This window comes from Hippichthys cyanospilos, chromosome 20 (genome assembly GCF_059441005.1).
Source record: "Hippichthys cyanospilos isolate Australia breed blue-spotted pipefish chromosome 20, RoL_Hcya_1.0, whole genome shotgun sequence".
Lineage (NCBI taxonomy): Eukaryota > Metazoa > Chordata > Actinopteri > Syngnathiformes > Syngnathidae > Hippichthys > Hippichthys cyanospilos.
The window spans coordinates 10,340,015-10,366,733 of record NC_142388.1 but is presented as its reverse complement, the minus strand read 5'-3'; the positions used below and the strand labels follow the sequence as shown (position 1 = coordinate 10,366,733).

The 26,719-nt window shown below is 41.1% G+C and overlaps 2 protein-coding genes across 2 annotated transcripts; both read left to right on the top strand.

Moving 5' to 3' along the window:
• The first annotated feature begins 143 nt into the window (after positions 1-143).
• cfap61 (cilia and flagella associated protein 61) lies at positions 144-21,079 on the top strand. Its single transcript, XM_088403496.1, has 25 exons — positions 144-273; positions 366-544; positions 613-763; positions 844-920; positions 1,998-2,065; positions 2,401-2,527; positions 3,656-3,788; positions 3,864-4,136; positions 4,236-4,339; positions 4,509-4,548; positions 5,560-5,696; positions 5,768-5,897; positions 5,976-6,053; positions 6,831-7,037; positions 7,108-7,236; positions 8,553-8,680; positions 11,529-11,621; positions 11,695-11,863; positions 12,690-12,867; positions 13,003-14,747; positions 15,592-15,919; positions 17,770-17,852; positions 17,950-18,155; positions 20,375-20,459; positions 20,524-21,079. Exons 2-25 carry the CDS (start codon positions 402-404, stop codon positions 20,668-20,670), a joined length of 4,959 nt encoding a protein of 1,652 aa, XP_088259622.1. The 5' UTR covers positions 144-273; positions 366-401; the 3' UTR covers positions 20,671-21,079.
• Positions 21,080-23,580: 2,501 nt separating this feature from the next.
• insm1a (insulinoma-associated 1a) lies at positions 23,581-26,357 on the top strand. The gene has a single exon (XM_088403942.1). It carries the CDS (start codon positions 23,816-23,818, stop codon positions 24,746-24,748), a length of 933 nt encoding a protein of 310 aa, XP_088260068.1. The 5' UTR covers positions 23,581-23,815; the 3' UTR covers positions 24,749-26,357.
• The last annotated feature ends 362 nt before the right edge of the window (positions 26,358-26,719 follow it).

Below are 26,719 nucleotides of genomic sequence, written 5' to 3'. Positions count from 1 at the left end.
TTTGACTATATTTGTGGGTCGGCGGCAGTATTTATTTTGGAGACAACCGACATGCTGTTTTCAAATAACCCACCATGGAATTCCCAGAATGCGTTGCGATAAACGGTTACCATGTCAACGACTTTTGCGTCCGAAGAACGTGACACGTGAAGGCCCCGAACTAATTAGCAAAATACAAGTTCGAAATATAGGTAAAAATGTTGTTTTTATGTAGTTTTCGGACGAGTTTATCTTTAAACCCGATTCCCGGTGACATTCATCACAACAAGTCGAGTAAGTAGTTCAAATACAGCATCTTATTCACGTTATAAAGCTCGCGTGGTGTTGTGTCAGGTGCTAAAAAAATAACTGTTTGTCTTCACAAGGGTTTGATTTATGAAAGTCGAAGTAGAAGTTCGAAGATGAACATGATCACATCAAGCAGTGGGAAAGTGGTCAGAGTGACCGTGAGGAGGAGTGAATGTGCCGATGCCGAGGCCATTGAACGCCTCATCACCCCTGAAGACGAGCAGCTCTTCGGACCAATTGATGTGCTTCAACTCCTGTAAGTGTTGGTGACCCCAAATGGTCTAAATATTGTCTATTTGAATGTGTTCTTCTGCCACGGTGCAGGGAGAAGGCCAACCTGGTGGTGACCTTGGCCAGCGAGGAGGGCGAGGTGATGGCCCACGCGTCCTTTTTCGACCATCCCTCCGTGGAGCTGGTTGAGCCACCTCATTGGGAATCTTTCCTCCAGAAACACTTTCAGGCTGACGACATGACGGTGTGGACATTGGTGAAGGACAAGACTGCGCTGTGTGTATGTGGCTAAATTTGTGATGTTTCTGTCTTTGTTCTCTCAAGCCGTGGAACACGCTCTTCCTTCATCTGTTTGTGGCCAAGAGTGCCTTCTCTGCCTCAAGCTTTCAGCAAATCCTCAGGTACGCCTTTTTATATTGTTGTTGGTGCCCCGCCCCTTTTCCGTCTTCATCGGTCGCGATTTTTTCAAGTTCAGTTCATCATTGCGTCCTGCTGCAAAAAAAATAAAACATTTTCCAACTACTTTGTTTTTGTTTTTCATCCATGTCATTTTTGTGTTTTTTTTTTGCCGCGTTTCGCTTATAATGCTTCTGCAGCTTTATAACTGGCGTGTAATTTTTTTGCGCTTGTTTTGTTGAAAGTTTGCTTCCATTATCTTTTTGTCATTGCACATTGAAAAATGACACAGTACATAAACAATGCAATCACAAAACAAAACTGCAGCTGTATAACTGGCGTGTATTTTTTTTGCGCTTGTTTTGTTGAAAGTTTGCTTCCATTATCTTTTGGTCATTGCACATTGAAAAAAGACACAGCATAAACAATGCAATCACAAAGCAAAATGGAATCAAACCTACAACAAAATAAGTGCAAACAAACACACACTCAGATTAAAACTGCTCAAAACTAAAAGCATATTTTTGCCTTTTGCTTGGAATTTTGTATTTAAATTTGCATCCATGTAATATTAGTGATTGCATCTTTTCTGCGTTGTTTTTCTTTCAATGCTTTTGCAGCTGTTTAAGTCCCATGGTATTTTTTGCACTTGTTTTGTTGAAAATGTGCTTTCATTTTGTTTTTGTGATTGCATGTTGGAAAAAAAAGCAACAAAAAAGAAACAAAAATGAAATGGAAGCAAACTTACAACAAACAGAAAGAAAACAACAACAAAAACATTGAAATGACTCCAAACAAAAAATCCAAACACATCAAAGCATATTTTTGCCTTTTGTTTGGCTTTTTTAAAAAATTTACATCCATATGGTTTTTGTGATTACATCTACAGTATTTCAGTCTGCTTTTTTCAACTTGTTTTGATGTAAGTTTGCTTCTTTTTTTGTGACTGCATGTTTTCATCCCCCTGCCAGCCCAGTAAAAATGGATCTTTGACGTCTAAAAACATGAATAGCAGTGAATGAGTTAAGTGCAAGGTTGTGTGGAATCACTGATATAAATTGTGTCTTATGTCTATTACACAGTGCCGTATTCAACACCACTATTGAGCTGGACTTCGTGTGCCTTCTGAGCTCAACGTCCATCTGCTTAGGTAAATCGGCATTCTGGTTCAAGACAGCAAGGTTGGCTAGTGCAGTGGTTCTCAATTTGGGGTTACTTTTGGATTTGGATAACCCTTTCTGCAGTTATCAGGAAATTCAATTATATTTGGTACCCTGGTTGCTTTTCTTTTCAAATCAAGAGCAAATGAAGTGGAACATCAAGGAACTTATTGTTAAACTGTTATTTAGTACCTTACCAATGAGAAGTCTGCATGTGCTTCCCATGCTAACATGTTTTTTTTGGTTTTGTTTCGCGTCCACTTTCTGAAAACATTTGTCTAAAGTCAAAATTGGTGTGTGTGTGTGTGTGTGTGTGTGTGTGCAGATGAGGCACTGGCCGACTTGTTGGAGCCTCTTCCACGTCTGACCGAAGACGAAGAAGCTGCTGAGCTAATGGCATTGGTGTGTCAAAGATCAAGACTTTGTCCAAGACTTAACGTCCGGCCTGCAAGGTGATTCCACATCACATTCACGCACACACACATTTTTACTGCTATACTTGTGAGGACAACCATTGACCGTGCATTTCCTACCCCCTAACCCTAACCATCAGAAATAATTGCCTAACCCTTACCCAAATCTCAACATTAACCCAATTCAAAATTATAATCTGAAAGCAAGTCTTGACCCTCAAAAGGAAGTCTGGACCAAAATGGCCCTACAAGGTCACAAGGTCCTCACAAGTCGATAAAACCCTGAATGTGAGACTCATCATGCACAAAAACAAAAACACACACAGATGCACACGCACACATTTGTCTTACTATCTTAGTGAGGACCTGCGACTGACAATGCATATTCCTAGCACCTAACCTTAACCTTTACAAATTATTGCCTACCAACCTAAATCCAATCCAAACCTAAAATCTAAAACCAAGTCTTGACCGTCACGAAGAGGTCTGAATTTGTGAGAACCAGCCTAAATGTCCTATAGTGATTTTGTGAACCAAAACTGTAATGCCTCCCATGTTAAAAGAATGCGTAGTTTTTTTTAATTTATTTATTTATTTATTTATTTATTCCACCTTTTTATTATAATCATTATTTATTGGATCCTAAACACCCCCCTTTCTTTCCAAACACAACCAATTCGTTTTTCAATCGTTTTTCAATCAATCAATTGACAACAAATGCTATCATCTTTCACATTATTACTTTTTAAACTTTAGTTCTAAATATAATCTAAAATGTTCTTTTTTTCTACACATTACCAATTTTTTTTCTGATGAATGACATTTTCTTGTTCTGATCATAATAAAAAGGCTACTTCAACAAATATATTTCTAAATATAGGCAAAAACCAATTTAAATAAAATTAATATTTTTTAATAAATTACCGGTATGTTTTAACAAAAATGGTGATCAAGACATTGATTTTTTTTTACAAAGCATATTTTTTTTGTTTATCCAACCCAATTCAAAGCTATACTCTAAAAGCAAGTCTTGACCCTCAAAAAGAGGCCTGACCATCTGAAGGCCATGCATGTGTGTGCATGCATACACACTAGTAAAATTGCTGCACTTATTATACAATAGGTAGAAAAAGACAAATGTCTGAAGCGTGTAATTGTGCACGTCAGGGTGGAAGACCACGACGATGTCATGCACATCGTGGCCAAGCAGACGAAGATCCTGACCGTCATGCGTCAGCCATACTTCCTGTCGGAGCTTATCGAGGCCCAGGACGAGAACAACCACGCCGCCGTGTGCGAGGTGTGTTGTCGCCACTCGCTCATGTAGTCCTTTCAAGGTTCTCTGAAATCATGGTAAGAATTCATGGGCCGGCAGTGCGACGGCGCCATCACGGGTTTCATCAGCGTGACGGCGGAGGTGGACGTCAGGCAACTGCAGGAACATTTCAACCTGAAGCATTTTGGAGGTTTGTGCAAAGGCAAGGATGACGAAGACGATGATGATAATGATGACGAGCAGGAGGAGGAGGAGGAGGAGGAAGAGGAGAACCACAAGGATCCTCATCCCGATGAAGAAGACAAGCAGTCACAAGAACCTCAGCAAGAGCAGTTAGAAGAACCTGATCAGGAAGGAGAAAGGGAATCCCAGGTTTAAAACAAAAAAGTTCTAATTATGGTTGTACGGTGGTAATAATGACAGTAACAGTAGAAGAACGTTATCATTTTACCGATTTATTGTCCTCCTCAGGAAGAGGACGAGGAGCTTCAGTTTGATATTTCTGAAGAAATCCCTGAGGAATCTAACGCTTTCTGTATTCAGTTCTTCTTCTCAGAGAAGAAGTACGAGATAAGGTGAGGACTGGAGCAATGTTGCAAGTACAAGCAAAGGTCAGGGTTAAAATGTGCAATGAGATGCTCGTCTGCACCCACCAAAGGTCACATGTTTGTTGAATACTACTGTGGGGGGTAGTTTTGTTACCGTGGTTACAGCATCTTGTCATTTCCTCTGCTTTTCTTCCAGATCACTGGACTTGATTCCATACATATTCCAACTCTTTCCGGCAAGCATGCAGCTCAACTCATAACATGGGTCAAGATTGTCAACAATATGCAAAAAAAAGACCCGATAACCACAATATAGTGCATAAAATTCATATGGGTCATAAAATGAATGACTCAAAGCTAACAATGCTAAATTCCATTGTGCATGATATAAATTGTGATATCAAATACCCAACTGAAACAGAAATGTAACACCTGCTTAACACGGGCAACAAATGTTACACGTGTAGCACATGTAACACATGTTACAAGCGGTTGATCATGTGTAATGCATGTAACAACAATTTTAGTACCTTAAACAAATATAATGCATATGAATTAAACACATAACAAACAAGTAGGACAAACATATTGTTCATATAACACACAGAGCTAGGTTAGACAAATGTACACATATAGCACACATACAGGATCAACACAGGTTCAACAATATAAAACACGCATTTAGCACAAATGTAACAGTGACACAAACACCAAAACAAATCTACCACCCATTAACACATGTAACAAAATGTTACACGCACGTTACTCAAATAACACACATGACATCACAGTTTTACTGCTAAACACAAAAGTAGCACATTACACATGTAACAAAAACAATGAAGACAAATGTAACGCCCCTATGCCAGACATGTAACAATTAACAATGTGTTTACGATGTGTTTGTAATATTCATGTAACATTTGATGCCCATATACACATACAACATAAAATATAACACATGTAACACCAACAATATAATTGTATACTCATGTAACATCACACTTCCCACAACACATAGCATACATGCAACACAAATGTCACATGCACAAAACACACAAAGCACAAACAATAATGTTACATCACTTATTTGCCACTACGGTAATTCATGTAACACAGCAAACACAACACAAATGTCACATACATGTAACACACATTTACAGAAATGTAACATGCATGTAACATAAACCTCATAAAACAAAATTGTAAGCCTCCTGTAAGACAAATATCACCATGTTGCAAATCAGGATTTGGACTTCTGCATCATCACCGTCCCGACCAAGTCTGCAGACTTTCCGCTCCTGCAGAACTTCCTGAGAATTCCTCCGCGACCCGGCAGCCTGTTGCCCTCAGACCTCTACATCCTGCACCGGGACGGGCTGAGGTTGGCCATGGCCGGGGCCTCCTGCCAGCTGGCCCGGCGCCTTTTCAACTTGTCGCTGTGGGTTCCCACAGGAGCGTCAACGTGCGACCGGCGCTGGAGTCCGACAGGGACGGCATCCGAGCCCTGGTGGCCCGAATGAGGGGAGGAAGAGATGCCTTGCTCAATGATCTGGACATCATCTTCAACAACCAAGAAGATGAGGTTGGTACACACGCGCACACACACACACACACACACACACACACACACATAGAAGCCTGATCCTTAGTGCTCTCTTAGGTCGAGTGTCCTCTTCAAGCCTTCGTGGCTGACGTGGACGGCACAGTTGTCGGGGCGCTGGTCATCAGAGATGAGAAGGTAACTCTTTGACTATTTTCATTATTCATTCACCATATAAAGATTGCCAGAAATTGTCAGAAATTTCTCATTTCTGATCATTTTTCAATTGAATACAGCTCTATGTTTCTCCATGAACATGCACTATTTTATTTTTACAAAAGACTATATTAAATCTTTGGTACACTAATAAACTTGTACCATGTTTAGTCAAAGTGATAGAATATGCCATTTAATTATTTTCCAAAAGATGGCTTGTTGAGTCAACTCTGCAAGCACGAGCGATAGCGTATCACCAGTCATATTATTGTCAAATGCACGTTTCCTCGAATGTCCACTGTGAGGCGCACTAGACATTGAATAAAAAACCTTAAAATGATACAGAAAGCAATTGAGTGTGAATAATATGAGCATAAATATGCAATCTTCACAAAATGAGCAATTTTGTTTTCCTTTTTGAAGTCTAATTTTGAGAGCCAACTTGTAAGATCCAAAATAGTCATGAGGGTATGCTCAGCGTCATGACATGATTTCAATTGTTAAAGTTTTGTCCAATCATCTCCTAGACATGGAGACACCATCAACATTTTACGTACTTATTGGTTTAGACACTCAAACCTTGACCCCTTAGTTAGCTTAAAAAAACGAAAACAAAAAGAAAACCGCACATCAGCGGTGATAGACAGTAGTAGCGGTTATTGAAACGTTGACTCTTTAACACTGCGCTAAACCGTTATCGGTCCATGCTTTTGGCAGGGACACATTTATTTGACACTGGTTCTGTTCTGGTCCCACCAGGACATGGAGTACATCCGGGCCCACTACAATATTGAGAACTTCATCTACTTCAGCTACCACGGCGCCCACGAACACGCTCAGCTGCGCCACTTTGTGCTCCACCGATGCTTCCAACATTTGAGCCGACATTTTTTCAAGGAGACGCTGCGGCTGGGCCGCATGTCCAATCTCTACCACCGCGTCTACCCGCGCCATCTGGGCCTGAAGGTGGGCCGGCGGGGAGAAGGGCTTTACGAGGGAGCCCGGCTCAACGAGAGCTTTCCGCTTGCAATCTCAGGACTCCTGCATTCATCATCTGGATTTTGTCCTGGACTGTGCCGTCCCCGTGCGTCCTCGCCGTCAGATAATCTATCCCCTCGAGGAGCTCGGCGTCAACGCGCCCGCTAAGAGCATCACTGACCAACAGGTGATTTATTTATTTTTTTTTGCCAACAACAGGAAGGCATCACGTTTGTTTGTATCGTGTGATTGACTTTAATGTCAATATTTAACCTAGCGTGCGCATGTTTTGTTAGAAGTCCGATCAGCCGCCTGCCCGCGGTGTGACCGTATGCGATAAGAACACGCCTTTGTGTTGCACACAATGCAAACTGTTGCGCGCAATTACACAAGCTGCTCCTAAGTGCTCGCCTCATGCATGCTGGCCTTCAAAGTCTAATTCATCACTCAATTGTGGATTTATGAATGCAAATTCTTATAAATCAGGTCGTTTGACTTCTTTCCGGTGCATGCCTCCACCTTCCTAAATCTTCCTCCATCTGGTCCCCGCAATAGAGATAGACCCAGGGACATTGCGAGAAAATTTGTTGTGGCCAAGGTCACAACACCACCAAGGTTCATCAGCATGACCTAAAACGTCATATGATAGCTTAAAAAGAAAAAAAGTCGTAAAATGTTAAAAGAATTGTCAAATGTTGTCGCTGTTTTTAGAAGTAAAAAAAATGTTTTGCCTATACGTGATATTTTACAAATCTTTCTACAGTCTTAGACATTCAATCCCAGGTACTTTATTTATATGAAAAATGGCTGCACTGAATGCGTTAAAGGGATAGTGTGTAAGATTTAGACCATTTTTCACTACGGACAGCAGGAGGTGCTGCAGGTTCTGCATTTACCATTGTCTGTAGCAATAACAAACATGGCTGCCTCCGTAGAAGTGCCACCCCCCATGTAATATAATTTAATGATAACCAGGTCTATGATTATATTTAAAACATACTGTTGGTAATTAAAAACACATTTATTTGCAATTTTTTTAAATTTGCAATGATTTCATTTGTTCCTTTTTAATGAAAAGCGCTCTAAATCTTACACACTGTCCCTTTAAGTCCAGTCATTTTAGACCCTCCTTTACTCTATTAAAAAAAAAATAATAATCTGTAAATCAGTTCCTGTGTTTGGATGTCTGGACTCTTCAGACATATAAATAGTTGTTTGGGATTAAATGATTTACTTTGATAATCAAATAATTTTTAATGGACTACGACCGCTTGCTGATGACTGAAAATGATGTGCTCAAGGCTCAGGTGACAACCAATCACAGCTCACCTGCATTAAGTTGTTCATTTTCCATTTCATTTGCACTTAATTTGAAAAGAAAAAAATGCCCTGTTTCAATTTGCTGATGCCTTCAAAAACTCTGTTAAAGCCTCACATTGTCCCTCAAATGCAAGCCGGTCAGAACCTCCAAATCCATTGCCTTTGTATCCATTTGTCCCCCAGACTCCGTTTGCTCTCAACCTCATCAGCCGCAAACTGAGCATGGAACCCAAGCTGACGGTCAACTCCAGGATTGTCCTGGTGGGGGCGTCGGACACGGGCCTGTCCTTCCTGGAAATGCTTTGTTTCTGGTATGTGTGTCTCAGAAGCACATTCATGTCATTATTTGCGCAGTCATTTGTCAGGAGAATATTTTCTGCCCATGGCTGGAGTTCTGGTCCAAAGTGAGATTGTTGTGATTGGACGCCCCAGGCTAAGATTTACTATTGGTGGCTATTAACCCCATTAGCCCCCATCCACACACACACACACGCACACACACACATACACACACCATCTGTGGGTCACATTTTTGCAGGGAGTTTAAATTAAGCCGTGCTGGTGTGCACGAAGTGACAGTGATGATCAACAACTCCCACAATGCACCACATCCCCAAATGTAAACATGCAGTCTCCCAGCATGCCTTTAATCCCTTCTGTCAATTTGTCATGTCAATTATATCGTCTTTTAAGAAGCAAGACTGATTAAAAGCTTTGACCTACACTCGCAACCTAAATTCTAGTATTTGTCCCAGGAAGTTGGATTTATATATTCCCAACAGTCTATTATGGTGGCCTGGAAGTATGAATCACAAAAGCAAATGACTAAACAGATTAACAAAAAAAATATTGCAAAGAAAAAAAAAAAAAAAACGCCTTACAAAAGATGAAACATAACATTCAATCACAAATCATGACAAAACTCTTGTTATTGATGTATTGTATTGTCAAAAAGAAAATACAAAAGATGAATCAAAAAACAAAAAAAATCAAGAAAAGAAAGCTGTAAATGAAAAAGAAACAAAAACACAGTACAAAAACAGTCCAGTTTTTGATTTGTTTTCAGTATTGCCTTTTTTATTTTTGTTTCATTTTCATGTTTGCTTTTTTGTTTAGAATTAATTTTTCTTTGTTTTATGTGCTTTTTCCACGTTGTTGTTATTTCATCTTTTGTAATGTGTTTTAATTTGTAATTAATTTTTGTTTCTTTTGTGTGACTGGTTTGTGTTTTGTTTTGTGTAATTTTTTTTTAGATTTTATTTAATTTTTATTCGTGATTTTTTTGGTGTTACAATTTTGGCAATGTGTTTTGTTATTTGATAATTTTTTTATTTTGTATATTTTTATAATTTTTTTCATTTGTGATTGATTTAAAATTTTCAGTTTTGGTTTGTGTTTTTTGCATAATTTTTGTGTATGATTTTTGATTTGCATTTCGTCTTCCGTAATGTGTTTTTTTATGACTTATTTTCTTTTGTTTGATTTTTTTGTTTGTGATTTTTTTTATTGTGTTTGTTTTTTTTACTTTTGTGATGTGTTTTTGCTTTTTTGTTTGTATTGACCTTTTATTTGTTTGTTTTAGTTATTTGTTTTATTAAGTTGCACTTCAGGGATACATACAATTATGATATTATCATAGTCAATTGTACTTTTACTCTTCAATTTATGCCAATGACATATAGTGACAACTAAAATAATTATTAATTCAAGTCAACTATTATTTACTCATTCACTGCCAGCTCAGTAAAAATGGATTTTTGACGTTTATAGTCGTCAATGGTAGCACATGAGTTCATGCATTTAATAATAATTTAATGTCAGTGAGATGGATGCTTTATTTTTGTCACCACTTGTGTAAGGACGAAGGAGCAGCTGATAGCTGGCAGGCAAAGGGTGGGTGCTGGTGCTGCAAGATGTCGGCGTAGAGCCCGGCTGTTGGGTGGCGAGCATGTCCGGCATCGGCTCGCTTTTAATTAGCCTTCATCGTCAATGCCCGCCACTAACGAGTTGACTAATGAGGCCGTTAGTGTATGCCCAACTGACGCCAGGGTGAAGGATGGCCCAGTGCGAGCCTACGGGGGTCTCATGTCGGACTGGCGAGAACCACCAGTGTTCCGGCAGGAATTCTTTCATTACTGACTGCTTAATTATGATAGTGTTCCCCTGCTATAACGCGCTTCGCCTTTGACTTTGCTTGTTTTTTCATTGCCAATTATTTATTTTTTCAGTAGATCTTTTAGAAATACATGATATATCATTATATATATGTGTATATATATATATATATATATATATATATATATATATATATATATATATATATATATATATATATATATATATATACACATATATATATATATATATATATATATATATATATATATATATATATATATATATATATACATATATATATATATATATATATATATATATATATATATATATATATATATATATTTTACTACCTTTAAAACATATATAATAACCCAAACATCGTATACATTATAATAGAATAAATGAGAGTAAAAGTATGTATACTGTCAATAAAATAATATATAATAAACTAAAAGCCCTCTGTAATAAATTTAAAAAAATACTGTAAATGTAAACGCATGCATTATATTTCAGAAAAAAAACAATACAAAAATATTTGAGAAAAATTACTTCATAATTTAAACTGTAAATGAATAGTTTCAATCCCAATGGCGTATTTTTTTTCAAGAGCCCAGGCATTCAATATTACACATTTTTATTTTTTCAAAATGTTCAAGTCTAAAATAGAGTGTGGAGTCTTTGCTTCGTGGATTTGTTTACTGCAGGTAATTTTTGGAAGGAAAGGGATTTTTAGTGGACACTTAAGGGAACTATATATCCACTATGCAAATAAATAAATAAAAAGCTACAGTAGAGAGTGATTCAAGGCTAAGAAATGACTAAGCCGACCTCGTTTTTGGGGCGCTGTGTGTAAATAGTCCCCATCCCGTAAAGGTCAGACGGATAAAGAGCTAGCTTGCGGGGTCACGCCGGCCGTCTGTTAGCACGGCCTCATTTGCATGCAAGCTGCTCATTGTCTGGTCAGGGTGGAGATGTATCAGTTATTTATCGCAATCATCAAGTTGCACTTTTCTAACCCCCCAAAAATTGTGTTTGCAGCCCTCACCTGAGATTCAACAACCTCACCCTCATCTCCACGCACGGTTTCCCCGTGGACTGCGCCCTGAACGGTGTGGAGTTCCTCTCCACCAGGCAAGTGATGCCCCGCACCAAAATATTTTGGAAACTATGGGTGCCATTTGTATCCACCTCCCAAACCCCGCAGCCACGTCTACGGCAGCAAACACATGGCGCAGCTGCCGCTACGTTCCTACGTGGCCGAGATCGCCGCCAAGATGGTCGCCATCAACAGGAAGTCCAAACACGTGGTGGTGTGCAGTGGCGCCAAGATCCCCTACGATTTTCTCATCCTCTGTACCGGCCTGCAGTACCAGGTCACTTCACACATTTGTCAAGGCATTTTAATTCTAAATCTCAGAATTACAAATTTAACCAAATCAAGTCAGAATTCTCATTCTCAAGTCAGAATTCTGAGACAATCAGAATTCTGACTTTCACCAAAAACAGAATTCTGAGAATGAATTCAGAATTATGATTATAAAGTTAGAATTCTCACTGTCATCTCAGAATTCTCACTTGAAAATGAGAACTCTGAGATAGATTTCTGATTTTAAAGGATCAGGAATTAATTAAGAATTCGAATAATAATTCAAAATTTTAAGTGAAAACTCTGAACAAAGTCAACATTTTTATTTCTCAATCTAAAAAGGGTTCTTGACTGTACAGTTATAAGGAGAATTCTGACATTCTCGCAATTCTCACAAGTCAAAGTTCCAATTTTATTCTCACAAAGCTAACTTTGTTTTTCTCAGGTTTGATTAACCCAGTTGGAATTCTGAATTGAGCCAATTCCAAATAGTCAGAATTCCAATTTTAAGTGAGAATTCTGAGAAAATGTTCAGAAAATGAATGTAGAATTCTCATTTTGAGGTGAACATTCTGCAAATGAAGTTAAAATTGCTCTTTAAAGCTCTTAATTTTCCTTTTTGAGATTTCATACTTTAAAATGATATTTCCGAGATAGAAATGAGAATCTGGCAGCCATTTTTTATTGTCATTGACCCTAATCCTCCTCTGCAATAAATACACTATCTAAACATTTAAAGGAAAAATTATGTGAGGTTTAAATTGAAATTGAAAGTCCTAAATCTTTGTTTAGTCGTTTTTTTTTTTGTTTTTTTTTGTTTTTTTTTTGTGTAGGTGCCGTGTCCAATGGAACCGGATCAAGACCATCCCAATGCAAATGGCCAGCAGACCGAGCCGTCTTTTCCTCCTATGTATACCGGCACTGTACCCTCCAATTTCTTCACCCTAAACGACTCGCATGACTGCAACAGAGCTCGGCGCTGGCTGCTGGAAAACTTTATGAACACCAGAGGTACACACACACACACACACACGCGCAACCTTAGATCCAGTTCAGCCAAAAAGTAGAAACACAAGTTAGCATCCAGTAAGTCCGAAAACCGATTAGTCATGTGACATAATGATGACATCATTGCCCCTCCTGCAGAGAATGCCATCGTCTATGGAAACAGCCTTGATGTCTTCACCACCGTGGAGATGTTGCTACGGATTGGAGTGCGCGGATCCTGCATCCACCTGGTGCTGACTCCCGTTCAAAGCGACATAGCCGATGAATCACATCCTGTATGTGATTTTGCCAATGGATATCCATCTGAGAATGATGTCGCTCAGGACTTAGTTCCTGAGAGTGATGTCACAAAAGACTCACTTGCAGAAAGTGACGTCATGAAAGATTTGCCTCTTGAAAGTGATGTCACCAATGGGCTACCTCTTGAGAGTGACTTGACCAATGACCAGCCTCCTGAAAGTGACATAGCCAAAGATTCACCCCGTGAAAGTGACATCACCAATGACCCGCCTCTTGAAAGTGAAGTCACCAATGACGCGCTTGTTGAAAGTGAAGTCACCAATGACCCGCCTGTCGAAAGTGACATCACCAATGATTCACCTCGTGGGAGTGACGTCACCAATGATTCATCTCGTGAAAGTGACATCACCAATGACCTACTTTTAGAAAGCGAAGACGCCAATGTCCTGCCTCCTGAGAGTGATGTCACCAATGACCTGCTTCCCGAGGGTGAGGTTGCCAATGACTCGCCTCCTGAAAGTGAAGTCACCAATGATCCGCCTCCTGAGGGTGCCGCCACCAATGGCGTACATCCTGAGAGTGAAGTCACCAATGACACGCCTCCGCAGAGTGAGGTCACCAATGACGCGCCTCCTGAGAGTGACGTCACCAATGACTCGGCTCCTGAGAGTGACGTCCCCAATGACACACCCCTTGAGAATGAAGACACCAATGACCCGCCTCCTGAGAGCGACGTCCCCAATGACACACCCCCTGAGAATGAAGACACCAATGAACCGCCTCCTGAGAGTGAAGTCCCCAATGACACACCCCCTGAGAATGAAGACACCAATGACCCGCCTCCTGAGAATGAAGACACCAATGACCCGCCTCCTGAGAGTGAGCTCACCACTGATTCACCTCTTGAAAATGACACCACTGATGACCCGCCTCCAGAGAGTGAAGTCACCAATGACCCGCCTGCTGAGGGTGAGGTCACCAACGACCCACCACCTGAAACCGATATCACCAATGATTCACCTCATGAGAGTGACGTCATGATTGATTCGCCCCATGAAAGTGACCCCCCTCCTGAGAGTGAGGTCACCAGTGACCCGCCTCCTGAAAGTGACATCTCCAATGCTTCCTCTCATGAGAGTGACGTCACTAACGTTTCACCTCATGGAAGTGACATCACCAACGACTCCCTTACTGAAAGTGAAGTGACCAACGACCTTCCTAACAGTGAGGCAACTAATGACCCGCCTCCGGACAGCGAGGACACCAAGGACCCGCCTCCTGACAGTGAGGTCACAAATGGTCCGCCTCCTGAATGTGATGTCACCAACGACCCAGCTCCGGAGACTGGACCTCCCGGTGACCCGATACCCAACAGCAGCGTCACCACTGACCCACCTCCCGAGTCCAACGCGGCCGGTGACCCACTTCCTGAAACCGTGTCCAAAGACCCACTTCTCGAGCCACGCGGTTTATACTTTTCCGATGCCGGGGTGTCGACGGCGGTGATGAACGCCATGAAGAAGGCCCAGGTCCACATCCATCACAACTGTCTGCTGATGCAGATGAACAATGGCGACCATCCTGATCCTCTCAAGTCCGTTTCCTTCAGCACCGCCTCAGGACCCCTCCATTTGTCCTGTGGCGTAAGTCTAGTATTACATCAACGTTGCGATTTTGTCAAACCGATAACAGATGACAGATGACACACGAATACTCAGATAACGTGATTTGAACCGGGTTCCTGCAAATCTAGTTGAATGCTTTTTAGGATAGAGAATGTACTTGGTTTCTCTTTCAAATTGAGAGCAAATGAATTGGAACATGAAGTAACCAATAGATAAATTGTGGTATAGTGAACACTTTTGTTAAATTCCACATTTATTATCAGGCGGATAAGCCAGACTCAAACAGATGATGGTAGTCGATCTGTTTCCTGGAGTTTGCTAAACATAATACACCTGGAAATACCACTACGAATGTAATTCCAACCTTTCATGAAATGCTTTTGATGCTGTTACAGAAACTTTCAATTTAACAGCAAATGAATTGTAACATGAAGCAACTTGTTTCAGAATTCTGTCATAGTGACTCCTTTGCAAAACTTTTTTTTTATTAAGTTTCTAATCATTGCCCAGCTAAAAGCAGATGATGCTATGTGAGCAATCTTCTGGAGTTTCAAAATAAATACACCTTGAGATACCACTACAAATGTATATCCAAGCTGTAATAAATCAGACACATGCGCAAATCTTACTGGATGTTATTTGATGCCGTGTCAGGAACATTACATTTTCAAATTAAGGGCAAATTAAATGGAACATGAAGCAACTTATTGCTAACTTAATACAGTGGCACAGTAATTTTTTACTAAGACTAACACATGACAACACACACACTAAATGAACCCATTTAATAAGTGTGTACAAAAATGTTGACTTTTGCTTTGGTTCTGGAGCTTTCTGGAGACGTTGTGGTTTATCTCATCAGGTGTTCTTCAACCTGTCCAGCCGAGGCGTGGACTACGACGCCTTCAGCAGCATCAACAGCTCCTTCCTGGTCTTCGACGGCCGGCTGGTCATCGACGGCGCCTTCCGGACCAACGACGCCGCCATCTGGGGCGCCGGCCCACTCACCAAGTTCTCGCGCTCATACTACAGCGACGAATGGTCGCACGCCAACTTCAACTCCAGGGAGGTGGGACAGGAGCTGGCTTCCATGTTGCTGGCGCACTTTGACCCCACGCTGGAGGTCCCTCGCCCAACACAAAAGGTCGCCGACCGCCTGGTTCCCATGTACAAGTGGCCCAAAATCCAAGGTGCGTCTCAACCGAACTAGCTTACCGATACATACAGTGAACCCCAATTTTTAGGTTCCCGAGACCCCCCCCCCAAATTAAACTTTGGGACTACAATTGCAGCTTGATGTTGCAATCAATTTGCTGTTATTTTGAAAAGAAATACAACTTTCCGATCAAATCATTTAAAAAAAAAAGGCGTGAAATTAGATTTGCTGATACCTAAAGTGCCTTCGGGGCTCTTTAAAAAAAACAAACTGTCGACCAATTGCAAACATTCAATATTTATAAAAATCAACATGAAAATAATCAAAAGAGTATAGTGACCATTATTATGTTTATAAATGCTCTCCATTGGGATTGAATGTCACTATATTGTGCTTTTAATGAAGTGTTGACAAGTGTGTGTCCTTCATCGCTGATGTTTTTATGTCTGACAAGCCTCCACACACACACACACACACACACACATGTACACACAAGGTCACTTGAAGGTTGCACAAACACGGTCACATGATGCCATCACTGTGCTTCAACTCCGCAAGAACACGTGAGGCTTGTTTGGGACACGTGATTTTGATTGAGAAGCAAATGCTTTTAAAACATTTAATTTTACCGGGGGCTGATGGATTTTTTTTGTTTTATGTTTTTATGTTTTCGGGAATTGAACATGTATACATAGCATACGTATATGTATCAATGTAAGCACAACTGTAAGTCTGCCAACTAGTCCTAAATGGTTATTACGTACATACATGCTGTATACATTTAATGTACAGTTGTGCTCATAGGTTTATATATTTATGAGCAATCTTATGAGTAAATCTTCCAACCGCTGCTAAATGTTGATATATATGTACATGATATTTACAATTATACAGCTATGTACACTTGTGCTCATGTTTATATGTCTCTGAGTAAGCAAACATATGAGCACAACTGTACATCTGCCTACTATATTAAATGGTGATATATACATGATATACGCTGTTATATAGATGTATTCAGTTGTGCTCATAAGTTTATATACCACAAGGATAAGAAAACATATGAGCACAACTGTACATTTGTCAACTAGGGCTAAATGGTGATATATGCATTAAAGTAAAGTATACACTTGTGCTCTTACGTTTAATTACATTTTTGGTCTACTGTATAGACCCCATGAGCGCAATTGTATTTCAGCCACGTAGTGCTAAATGGTGATAAACACATTTGTATGGATATATAGTTGTGCTCATAGGTTTACTCACCCATGTGGTCTGTAAACTTGTGAGCACAACCATTTGTCCGACAACTAGAGATGAATGGTCATACATACTATTATAAAGATATATACACTTGTGTTCCTAAGTTTACTTTACCCTAATGGTATATAAACATATGAGGATAATGGTATTTCTCCCATGTTGTGCTTGTGCGTGTGTAATCGGTGATTTACACATGATATACAGTCTACATAGATACATAATTGTGCTCATAAGTTCTATTATGTACATTTGTGCTCTTAGGTTTATTTATTATCGTGGTACGTAAACTCATGATCACAACTTTGCCTGTCAACTAGTGGAAAATGGCATTTTATATCCAATGTATAAAGTAGAATTATACAAATGTAATCATAAGTGCACTTACCCTTGTGGTATGTGAACCTATGAGCACAACTGTACGTCTGTCAAATTGTGATACATTGTGATATGTAAGTGGTGCTAAATGTTGAAAAAAACAATTTATATAGTTATATACATATATATTGTAGTTGTGCTCATTGGTTTACTTACCTTAGTGGTATGTCAATTAATGAGCACAACTATGTCTGACAGCTAGTGTGGAATGTAAATATATAGAGTTATTGTGTGTGTTGTGCGCAGGTGGGACATTACCAGGACGATTAAACTACCTCCACGTGACAAAACCGGTCGCCAGCGGCCCACTAGGAATTTCCGGGATGCCTGTATGTCCGCTGCGTTCACACCGTACGTCTTTTTCTTTCCAAGTGCATATTTATTGTTTTTTTTTTTTGTTTTTGTTTTTTTTTTTTGCGACCGCAGGGCCCCCGCATTGCGACAGGTCGCCCGGAGAGCGGCGACTACTTCTGCTTGCATCTGGACCGGAACCAGGTGGTCAAGACCATCATCTGTTTGTCTGTCAAGCCACTGCCCGTACAAAACCTCATGTGTCTGTACGGCAAACATCAGCAACTCCTCGGACAGCTGCTCGTCAGGTTGCAGCTGCGCCAGATAGACGACCTCTACAGGTATGCCCACATGTACAGGTGGTGGTGTGTAAACTTATGAGCGTGACAGTGCGTTTTATATATGTAAACATATGAGCACGACAGTGCTATATATGTCGTGCTCATAAGTTTGAATTGTTGCTCATATATTTATATATATATATATATATATATATATATATATATATATATATATATATACACAGTATATAATTTTTTTTTTTTTGGCAAAAAGGGCATCATTCCCTCCTGAGGAAGTGTGATGTTTTTTTCACTGATGGATAAACATAGGATGTATAAACAAACAAATGAAATTTGCTAAATTGTTCAATAGACACAAGGGGCGCATATTGTGGGCACATAGCTTATTGTTTAAAAAAAAAAACAACAACATAGACTTCCTCTTTAATATTCGAAAAAAAAATCTCATATCAAACATGATATCATTTTCAGTCAACAAGTGACAAAATGGTTGGCCTGAGATGGAAAAAAAGATCAATTTTTTTTAAGCCAAATTCAAATTCTATTTTTCTACTAGTGAGGGAGCAGATATTATTGAAATCTCTTTAAGAGTTTAAAAAAAATCCCAGATCAAATATGATGTCGTTTTCCGTCGACAAGTGAAAAAATGGCCGCCCTGAGGTGGATAAAAAACAGCTAAATTTTGCTAACTGTAATCGGAGTTCCGTTCTTTTTTGAGGGTGCATATAACAATATTAAAAAAGGATTGATTTCCCCTTAAGTCTTAAAAACAAAAATTTAATGTCAAATATGATGTCATTTTCAGTCAACAAGTGACAAAATGGCTGCCCCCTGAGATAAGATAAGATAAGTTTGCCAACCCTAATCAGAATTGTTTTTTAGACTAATGGAGAAACAATGTAAAAAAAAAAAACTCAAATGCAGTTGACCCCCCTCCCCCAAACACTCAAATTTTGCCCTCTAGGTAGACTTAAACAGCCCCCCCCAACACACACTCACACACACACCCGGTCTGTAGTCGATCAATTTTTTTTTTAATAGCTACTGATGACCTGTCAGCCCCACAATGACTTTACGAGTCAGTCCGGTCTTTGGCGGAAGGGGGGTTGACGAGTGGCGATGGGGAGATTGAGGTGGGGGGGGGGCAGCTGCTTTTGTTGTGTCCCGCCTGCCCCATCCACTAAAGACAGATTGGTGGGATGCATAAACAGATTAGGAGGTGGGGAACAATAGGCGTCCATGTCTGGATGGCTGCCGGCTCATTTGGCTTTAGATATCACAAGCAGGTCACACACTGCCTGACACACACACACGCACACGCCCACACAAACGGAAAAGAAAGCTGCAAAGTGTGTGCCGATGAAGACGTCTCAAAATGTCATCGAAATTCAAACTGGCAACAGAAGTCATCTGAAAATGTTTTCTATATGGAGCTGGTCAAGATTTATTCTTTCAAATCATCTTTCCCCATTGACATGAATGCAAATCCTGTAAATCTCCTAAAACTATTTAAAAAAAACAGTCATAATTCAACAAAATTAAAAAATGTTTAAAAAATTATATTCATAGTAATTAAACTGGTTCTGGTCACCTGTTGGTAGTATTGTTGTTTATAAGTATATGTAAGGAAGCTTGGAAAAAGGCCGCCACTAAATTAATTGCTAAAGTAATCGATTACTTAAGATAATGAAATACTAAGATAGTCAAGTACTTTAGGAAACTAAGTACTAATGTAAATGATGACTGGACTAAAGTAATCTTTTACTTTTGGTAAAGAACTACTAAAGTAATGGATTCATTTAGATAACTTTGGTAACTAACCTTTATAGTAATCATTTTAGGTACTAAAATGGGTGCTAAAGCAATTAGTTCTTTAGTGAAGTAATTAGTGTAGTAATTAGTGCTTTAGTAAGGTAATTGGTTATTTTATTAATAGATTACTTTAGTACGAAATAATTTGCAGCCATTTATAAACCCTTGTTTAGCAAAACACTTGAAAAAAAAGTGTATAAATGAATACCTAATAAGAAGATATTTGAACAATGACGTTTTTGCTCCCTGATCGTGAAGCGACATCCATTAATTGGACATTTTCCGAAAGTATTTTAAAGCCAGAGCATTGATATATTGTCAGTCTACATGTGTTGCTGCAGACTATGTGTTCAGATATGAATAAGCCCCTGTAATTGAATGTTTGAGCTCTGGGAAAAAACCAAAAAGAAAATACTTTAACCATGACATTTTTGCTCCCGTTTCAGCTTCTTCAGGCAGAGTTGGTGTCTGGCCATCTTTCACGACCGTTTCTCGGATTTTGAGGAGGAGCTTCTTGAGGGAGACGCTGAGGTCGGTCCCGCCCGAAAGGTCAATCGTTATTGTAACGCAGACTAACGGGACTTGTGGCCCTTAGCTGCCTTGCGAGGATCCCGCGGCGACTCCCCCTCGGGACTTGATGAAGGATCCGTCCAGCCGAGCGGTGCTGAGGACCAACGCCGCCAAATATTTGTCTTTTAACCGCAACCTACTGCCCATGTTCCTCTGCCCCGATGATCTGTGACATCATCATCATCGCATTTGACCCGAGGTGGCAAAAATACTCACACCCTGCTTTTGACACTCACTGCCATTGACAAGTATACTTGTCAATTTCGCCAGGGAGGATGCTACTCCACTGTAAGTTTAAATCTCGGAACCGACTTGATTGATGCACAATCACCAGTAGATGGCACCCATGTGCCATTTTACACATGAGATTCAGCACAATATCTTGGCCGCAGGGGAATGAGACGAGTTGAAACACACTTGAAATCGAGGGTTTTAACTAATTTGAGATTAGGGGCTCCTTAAACCCCGTTCATTTTCAACCAATGTACTTGTAAGCTTTATAAGCTATAAATAATAACTACTTCATTTTTGTAGTGCATTCAGATATTGCTCATGTTTATTTGGGGATGTCCAGATCCCGATCACGCCATTTTTTCATATATATATGTGTATATATATATATATATATATATATATATATATATATATATATATATATATATATATATATATATATATATCGGTATCAGTATGGTATCTGCAAATACCGTATTTTCCGCACTATAAGGGTTATAAAACTTTTTCCATATATAAGGCACACCCTCAATTAATTAAATATTTTAAAACTTTTTTAATCACATTATAGTAATACTTAAAAGTAATAACAAAAACTCAAATAATAACTCTAAACTCTTAATTGGTCAAAGTCAATTTGACCAACCTTGTTCAACCTTAAACACACAAAAGAAACAAGTAAAGCTTACCTTATCAGTTCATTCCCCATCTATGAATCCCAATCTCAATATTGATCCATATATAAGGCGCACCTGATTATAAGGCGCACCATCAGCTTTTTTAAAAAATAAGGCTTTTAGGTGCACCTTATAGTGGAGAAAATATGGTACTTTAAATCTCCTGATTTGGATTCAGAATTGGGTTAAAAAAAAAACTTTCACTCATATGAGCAATCTGATTCTTGAAAATTGTTATCTTACATTTCCACAAATAGGGTTGCTTTACAGCTGTATGCAAATGAGTCTTTCTCTTATACACAACACACACACACATACAAAGCAAACAGCTGGTGTGACGACAAGTCATCTTGTCAAATCAGTCACGTTAGTGTCACAATGTGTGGAAATGTACCAATAGCTTCACATTATTGTTATTTTTGTCATCCTAAGGACGATTTAGCCGATGAGGAAGGCAGATTCCCATTCATGTTTATTTGAGAAGTTGAATTAAAAAAAAAAAAGTTAAACGATGTCACCTATCATTCATGCAGGTCGTTAATGTGTGTAAGTGTGTGTGTAAGCGTGCCGGTCACACAGACAGGAATAATGAATACGGATGGTGATTGCTTTTGCATCACAAAGACTTGACTGGGGTGAAAAGGAAACTGCAGAAAGGGTCAGGGGTCACATGGTGGGGTGGCTGGGGGGGGGGGGGGGGGGGGGGCATGTGTGACATTTGGCTCAAAGTGACACGTTCAAAAAGCAGTTGGCCGTTAATTGCCATTTCAATTCATATCAATGGAGAAAGCGATATTGGAATAATAAGGAATTTTGCCTTTAAACTGTACTTTTTTCTTTTTTGTTCTTTACCGCACTTGGTTGCAGCTGACGTTTTTATTATTGCTATATGGTCAAATTGGGTTGATTTACATCAATGAAGATCACTGAACAAATAAGGTGCAAAGATTTATCAATGAACTATAACTAATTAGTTATCAAATTAATGGACGCCTGATAATCAATTCCATGTCGAAGTTTACCGTCAAACTGAACAGAAAATCAAGACAATTACATCCTGTTCATTCTAAGCGCCACTCTTAACCCTGCTAGCTTAACGCTAACACATCAAATTCATTCAACAAGTCAAGCTAACCGTTGGCACCGATCGTCGTTTTCGAAAGAATGGACACATTGAACACAAATGGTACAGCAACACAGGTAGACAGGCAGAACACTACATTATCAAAGCACCAATTTACTGCACCATTAAGTTTTAAAAATCCAATTCTTGAATGCACAAAAGTGAAGATTTTAACTCCTTAATTGCCAACCTTCTTCTAGCCTTTGTGGTATATTTTCAATATATGTGACCATAAGTCTTTATCAACTTTTGATTAACTTCTCTTAGTGTCTCTTAGTGTGTGTAAAAGTCTCTTTCTAATAGTGGTAAAACCAAAAGCACATTCCTGCACACAGGAAAGACAGTAGGGGGTCAGGGGTTATCACACCTCTGACCATGCCCCTGGGTGACCCGATGGCCCAGTGCCATATACTCTGGGGGGTTTCAGGATGTAGATTGAAGACAAAGGAAAGAAGGGGATTGAGAGATAACATATTAAGAGTAGAGTTGCGCGTCTTTTTTTTCTGAAGAAGCTCGAACTGACATCAGCGCTGTTTGCATGAAGTTTTTTCTATCGTCAAGCCAGCATTTCCCGGTGCCTGCTCCGGAGGGCAGCCGGGGCGACCACCCCACAAATTACACCGCACCTTCCTTTATTGTAACACTTGAACACCAAAATATAATCATATGTACAAATACTTAGGATTGAAGGTTCACACTTGAAAATACACCTGGGATGGAATAAGATTTATCAAATAATTGACAAAAATGTCATCAGTTTCATCAATTATTGGCATTGGAATCGTTTTTTGCAGCGTATGCCTCCCCGCACAGCTGACACACAAAGTCAGCTGATTTTAGAATCAGGGCTTATTGTGATGAAGCTGAGGCACACGCGTGCCTACAAGGAGTCATGGAAGCGTAAAAGCAGGTTGCTGTGGCGTGTGCCCGGGTCAACATCGGGGGGGTCTCAAGGGGGGAGGAGAATGGATGCGTATGTGTGTATGTGTGTGTACACACTCAGACAAAGGCCCTCAGGTACATCTGCTTTGCAATCTGCCTCCCTGCCTAACGAGCCCCCCCACCCCCTCAGGAACCGCCCCCGACACACACTCCTCATCATCCAAATTCAGGAGGGAGGGGGCGGAGCTAACCTCGCTTTGATTGGTTGCAGATGAAGCAACAAGGGAGGAGGGCGGGATTCAATGTGCTCTTAAAACCAGGGCAGTCGTTGAGGAGCAGCAGAACCTGCGGAGACCGGACCCCCTCCCCTTTTCCCACAAAAGTGCCTTGAGTTGCTCACCATGCCGAGAGGCTTCCTGGTCAAGCGGAGCAAACGGCTCAACCTGGTGTCGTACCGCTCGCGCTGCCAGGATGAGGCGGAGGAGTGCAAGCCTTCGGGGGGGTCCGGACCGGCTCCCGGGTCCGTGCACACCCGCTGGCCGGCGCTGCCTTTTGCCTTGGCGGTGACTCCGGAGCGTGAAAGCAAAGCCGTCCGCTTCGGCGTCCCGGAGGGGGCGTACAGGTCGCTCTACAGTCCTACCCGGCCGGTGAGTGGAGAAACAGAGAGGCGCCCCGGTTCCGGTTTGGCCTCGCCGGCGTCGGCCGAGGCCTTCCCCGCAGCCGCGGCCGCCGCGCTCACCGCCTTGGGCCACCTCTTCAACATGGGCACCAGTACCGCCGCCAAGCGGGCCGCCGACCCCGAGCGCAAAGTCAAACCGTCCGCCAAGAAGTCCAAAAGCATCCGGAAGCTGCTCTTGGAGGACGACGTCACCACCTCGCCCGTTCTGGGGCTTCAGATCCGACCCGTTGCCGTGACGGAGCGCCGCGGGGATGCCGGGGCTCCGCGAGGCGACTTTGTGTGTCAACTGTGCGGGGAGGCGTACGCCGACCCGCTCGGCCTGGCCCAGCACCGCTGCTCCAGAATTGTCCGGGTAGAGTACCGCTGCCCCGAGTGCGACAAGGTGTTCAGCTGCCCCGCCAATTTGGCGTCGCACCGCCGTTGGCACAAACCCAAGACGGAGCGGAAAGCCCTCCCTGAGGAGTCGCCCCCTCCCGGCCCGTCCGAGTCCGGTTCCGAAGGGGAGGAGCCGCTCCACTGTAAGGATCGCCTCCCCGTAGACCTGAGCGGGGCGCCCGGACTCGCCCGGCACGCCGCCTGCTGCCACCCGTCCCGGGACGCAGATATACTGCTGAACGGCCGGCGAGTGCTCGCCGCGTCTGGCTCACCGTTCTGAGGTTCCCGGTTCCAATCTCGGCACCTTTCCGCTTTGTTTGGGACTCGGCTAGCGTAAATGTGAAGGCGTTTGTCTCTATGCGACCAGTCCGAAAGAAATGACCAGTCTGACATATCTCAATTTGCTCGAACATTTACTGGCGACCCGTCTGTCACGTGTCTTGACGTGGTCGTGCAACCAGTCTATTTTGTCTCAACGTAGTCTGTCATTTGTCTAAATGTGCTTGGACTAACTGGCGACCACTCCATCATGTTTTTGTGCTTGTACATCGACTGGTGACCAGTCGGTCATTTGTCTAAATGTGCTCAAACGCTGACTGGCGACCAGTCGGTTATTTGTCTAAATCCAGTCCCTCATTTGTTCAAATGTGCTTGGGCATTGACTGGCAACCAGTCTGTCATATGTCTAAACGTGCTTGCACATTGACTGGCGACCAATCATTTCTCTAAATCTGATCACAATGACTGGTGACCAATTTGTAATTTGTCTAAATGCGCTTGGACATTATTAACTTGTGACCAATTTGTCTAAATGTGCTCAGACATGGACTGGCGACTAGTCTTGTCATATGTCTAAATGTGGTCAAACCTTAACTAGTGACCAGTCATTTGTAAAGGTGCTCAGACATTGACTGGCGACCGGTCTGGCATATGTCTAAACGGTTAGATATTAACTTGAGTGGTGACCAGTCAGCTATTTGTCAACATATGCTCAGACATTGAGTGGTGACCAGTCCCCCATTTGTCTAATTGTGGTCGGCCACTGAGTGACGACCAGTCCATCATTTGTCTAACCGTGGTCCTACATAAACTGGCGACCGATCCGCCGTTTACCGAAATACGTCCTGACGTTAACTAGCGACTGATCTATCGATTGCCTACATGCACCGTGATTGGTCGTCGACCATTCCAACACATTCTTTGCTTTTCTGACTGGGATACACATTAGCACACCCGTTAGCCCACTGAGGACAAACGTTTCCAAAAATGATTGATCATGACTTTTATTGGCAGCGATGTCTGTCTACTTGCGCTTACAAAAAAAAACCATGTGAATAGGGGAACATCGAATTAACAAATAAAAAAAACTAAAAATCCAATCAAAATGAAAGGGGCCCGTGGTGGGTGGCATCAGTGCCTTTGGCCCTGAAGGACATTTTGCGTTTGACGTCCTTAAAGGCTTACCCTTAACCCTCACCCTCCCTGCACAAGTGCGTTAACACGCCGACGTACGTTTAGCTTTAACGAGCTTTTTAGCTCTTTAGATCGGAAAGTAGCAAAACAAATCAACTAGCGTAGCCACTTAATGCCTTTGGACTAGAAACTGCTGTAAAACTGCCTTAATGCTTTATTTATTTTCAGGCCTTCTGCTTTATGACTCCCCAGTAAATTTTGCTCCTATTTATGTATTTATTCCTGTGTGTTTTATTTATTCAGATAAATTATTATTCTATGTGTAAATATGAAACATGTTTGCGAACAATCAACTGTGACATGGATGCAATCATGACTTTTTTTTTGTGATTGTTAGCTGTTATTTTGCTTTGGATGTTTCCGCACTCTTTCGCTAAATGTCCAAAATAAATGAATAAAAAACAAACAGAACACAATTGTTGTTGTGACCCTATGTAAGCACAAATATTTAGCTATGTTAGCATATATATACTAGCTACAAATTCTGGTGCAATACACTAAATGGCTAACTAGTTAGCCTAATGTGGGCATTAGCATTAGCACATACATAGTTTTTGCGTCATTGGCTGGCGACCAGTCCTTTTTTTGTCCAAATGAGGACAAGATGTCCTATCGTTTGGGAACTGCTGTAGTTTCTGATTAGCTGAATAGCTCACGTAATCCGCCTGCAGCTGCTCTGGGATGGCGGAAAATATGATTACGAAGTGTTGTGGTGTGTTTTGGTGCAGGTGAGCGCGACGGATGATCGGTCTCCCGCCATGTGCTGCAGATCACAGCT

Bases quoted from the DNA above. Each gene is read 5' to 3' on its own strand.
- cfap61 (XM_088403496.1), top strand. From the start codon at position 402: ATGAACATGATCACATCAAGCAGTGGGAAAGTGGTCAGAGTGACCGTG. The intron at 11,622-11,694 runs GCAAGTGATGCC...CAAACCCCGCAG, and splicing joins GTGGAGTTCCTCTCCACCAG to CCACGTCTACGGCAGCAAAC. The intron at 11,864-12,689 runs GTCACTTCACAC...TTTTTTGTGTAG, and splicing joins GTACCGGCCTGCAGTACCAG to GTGCCGTGTCCAATGGAACC.
- insm1a (XM_088403942.1), top strand. From the start codon at position 23,816: ATGCCGAGAGGCTTCCTGGTCAAGCGGAGCAAACGGCTCAACCTGGTG.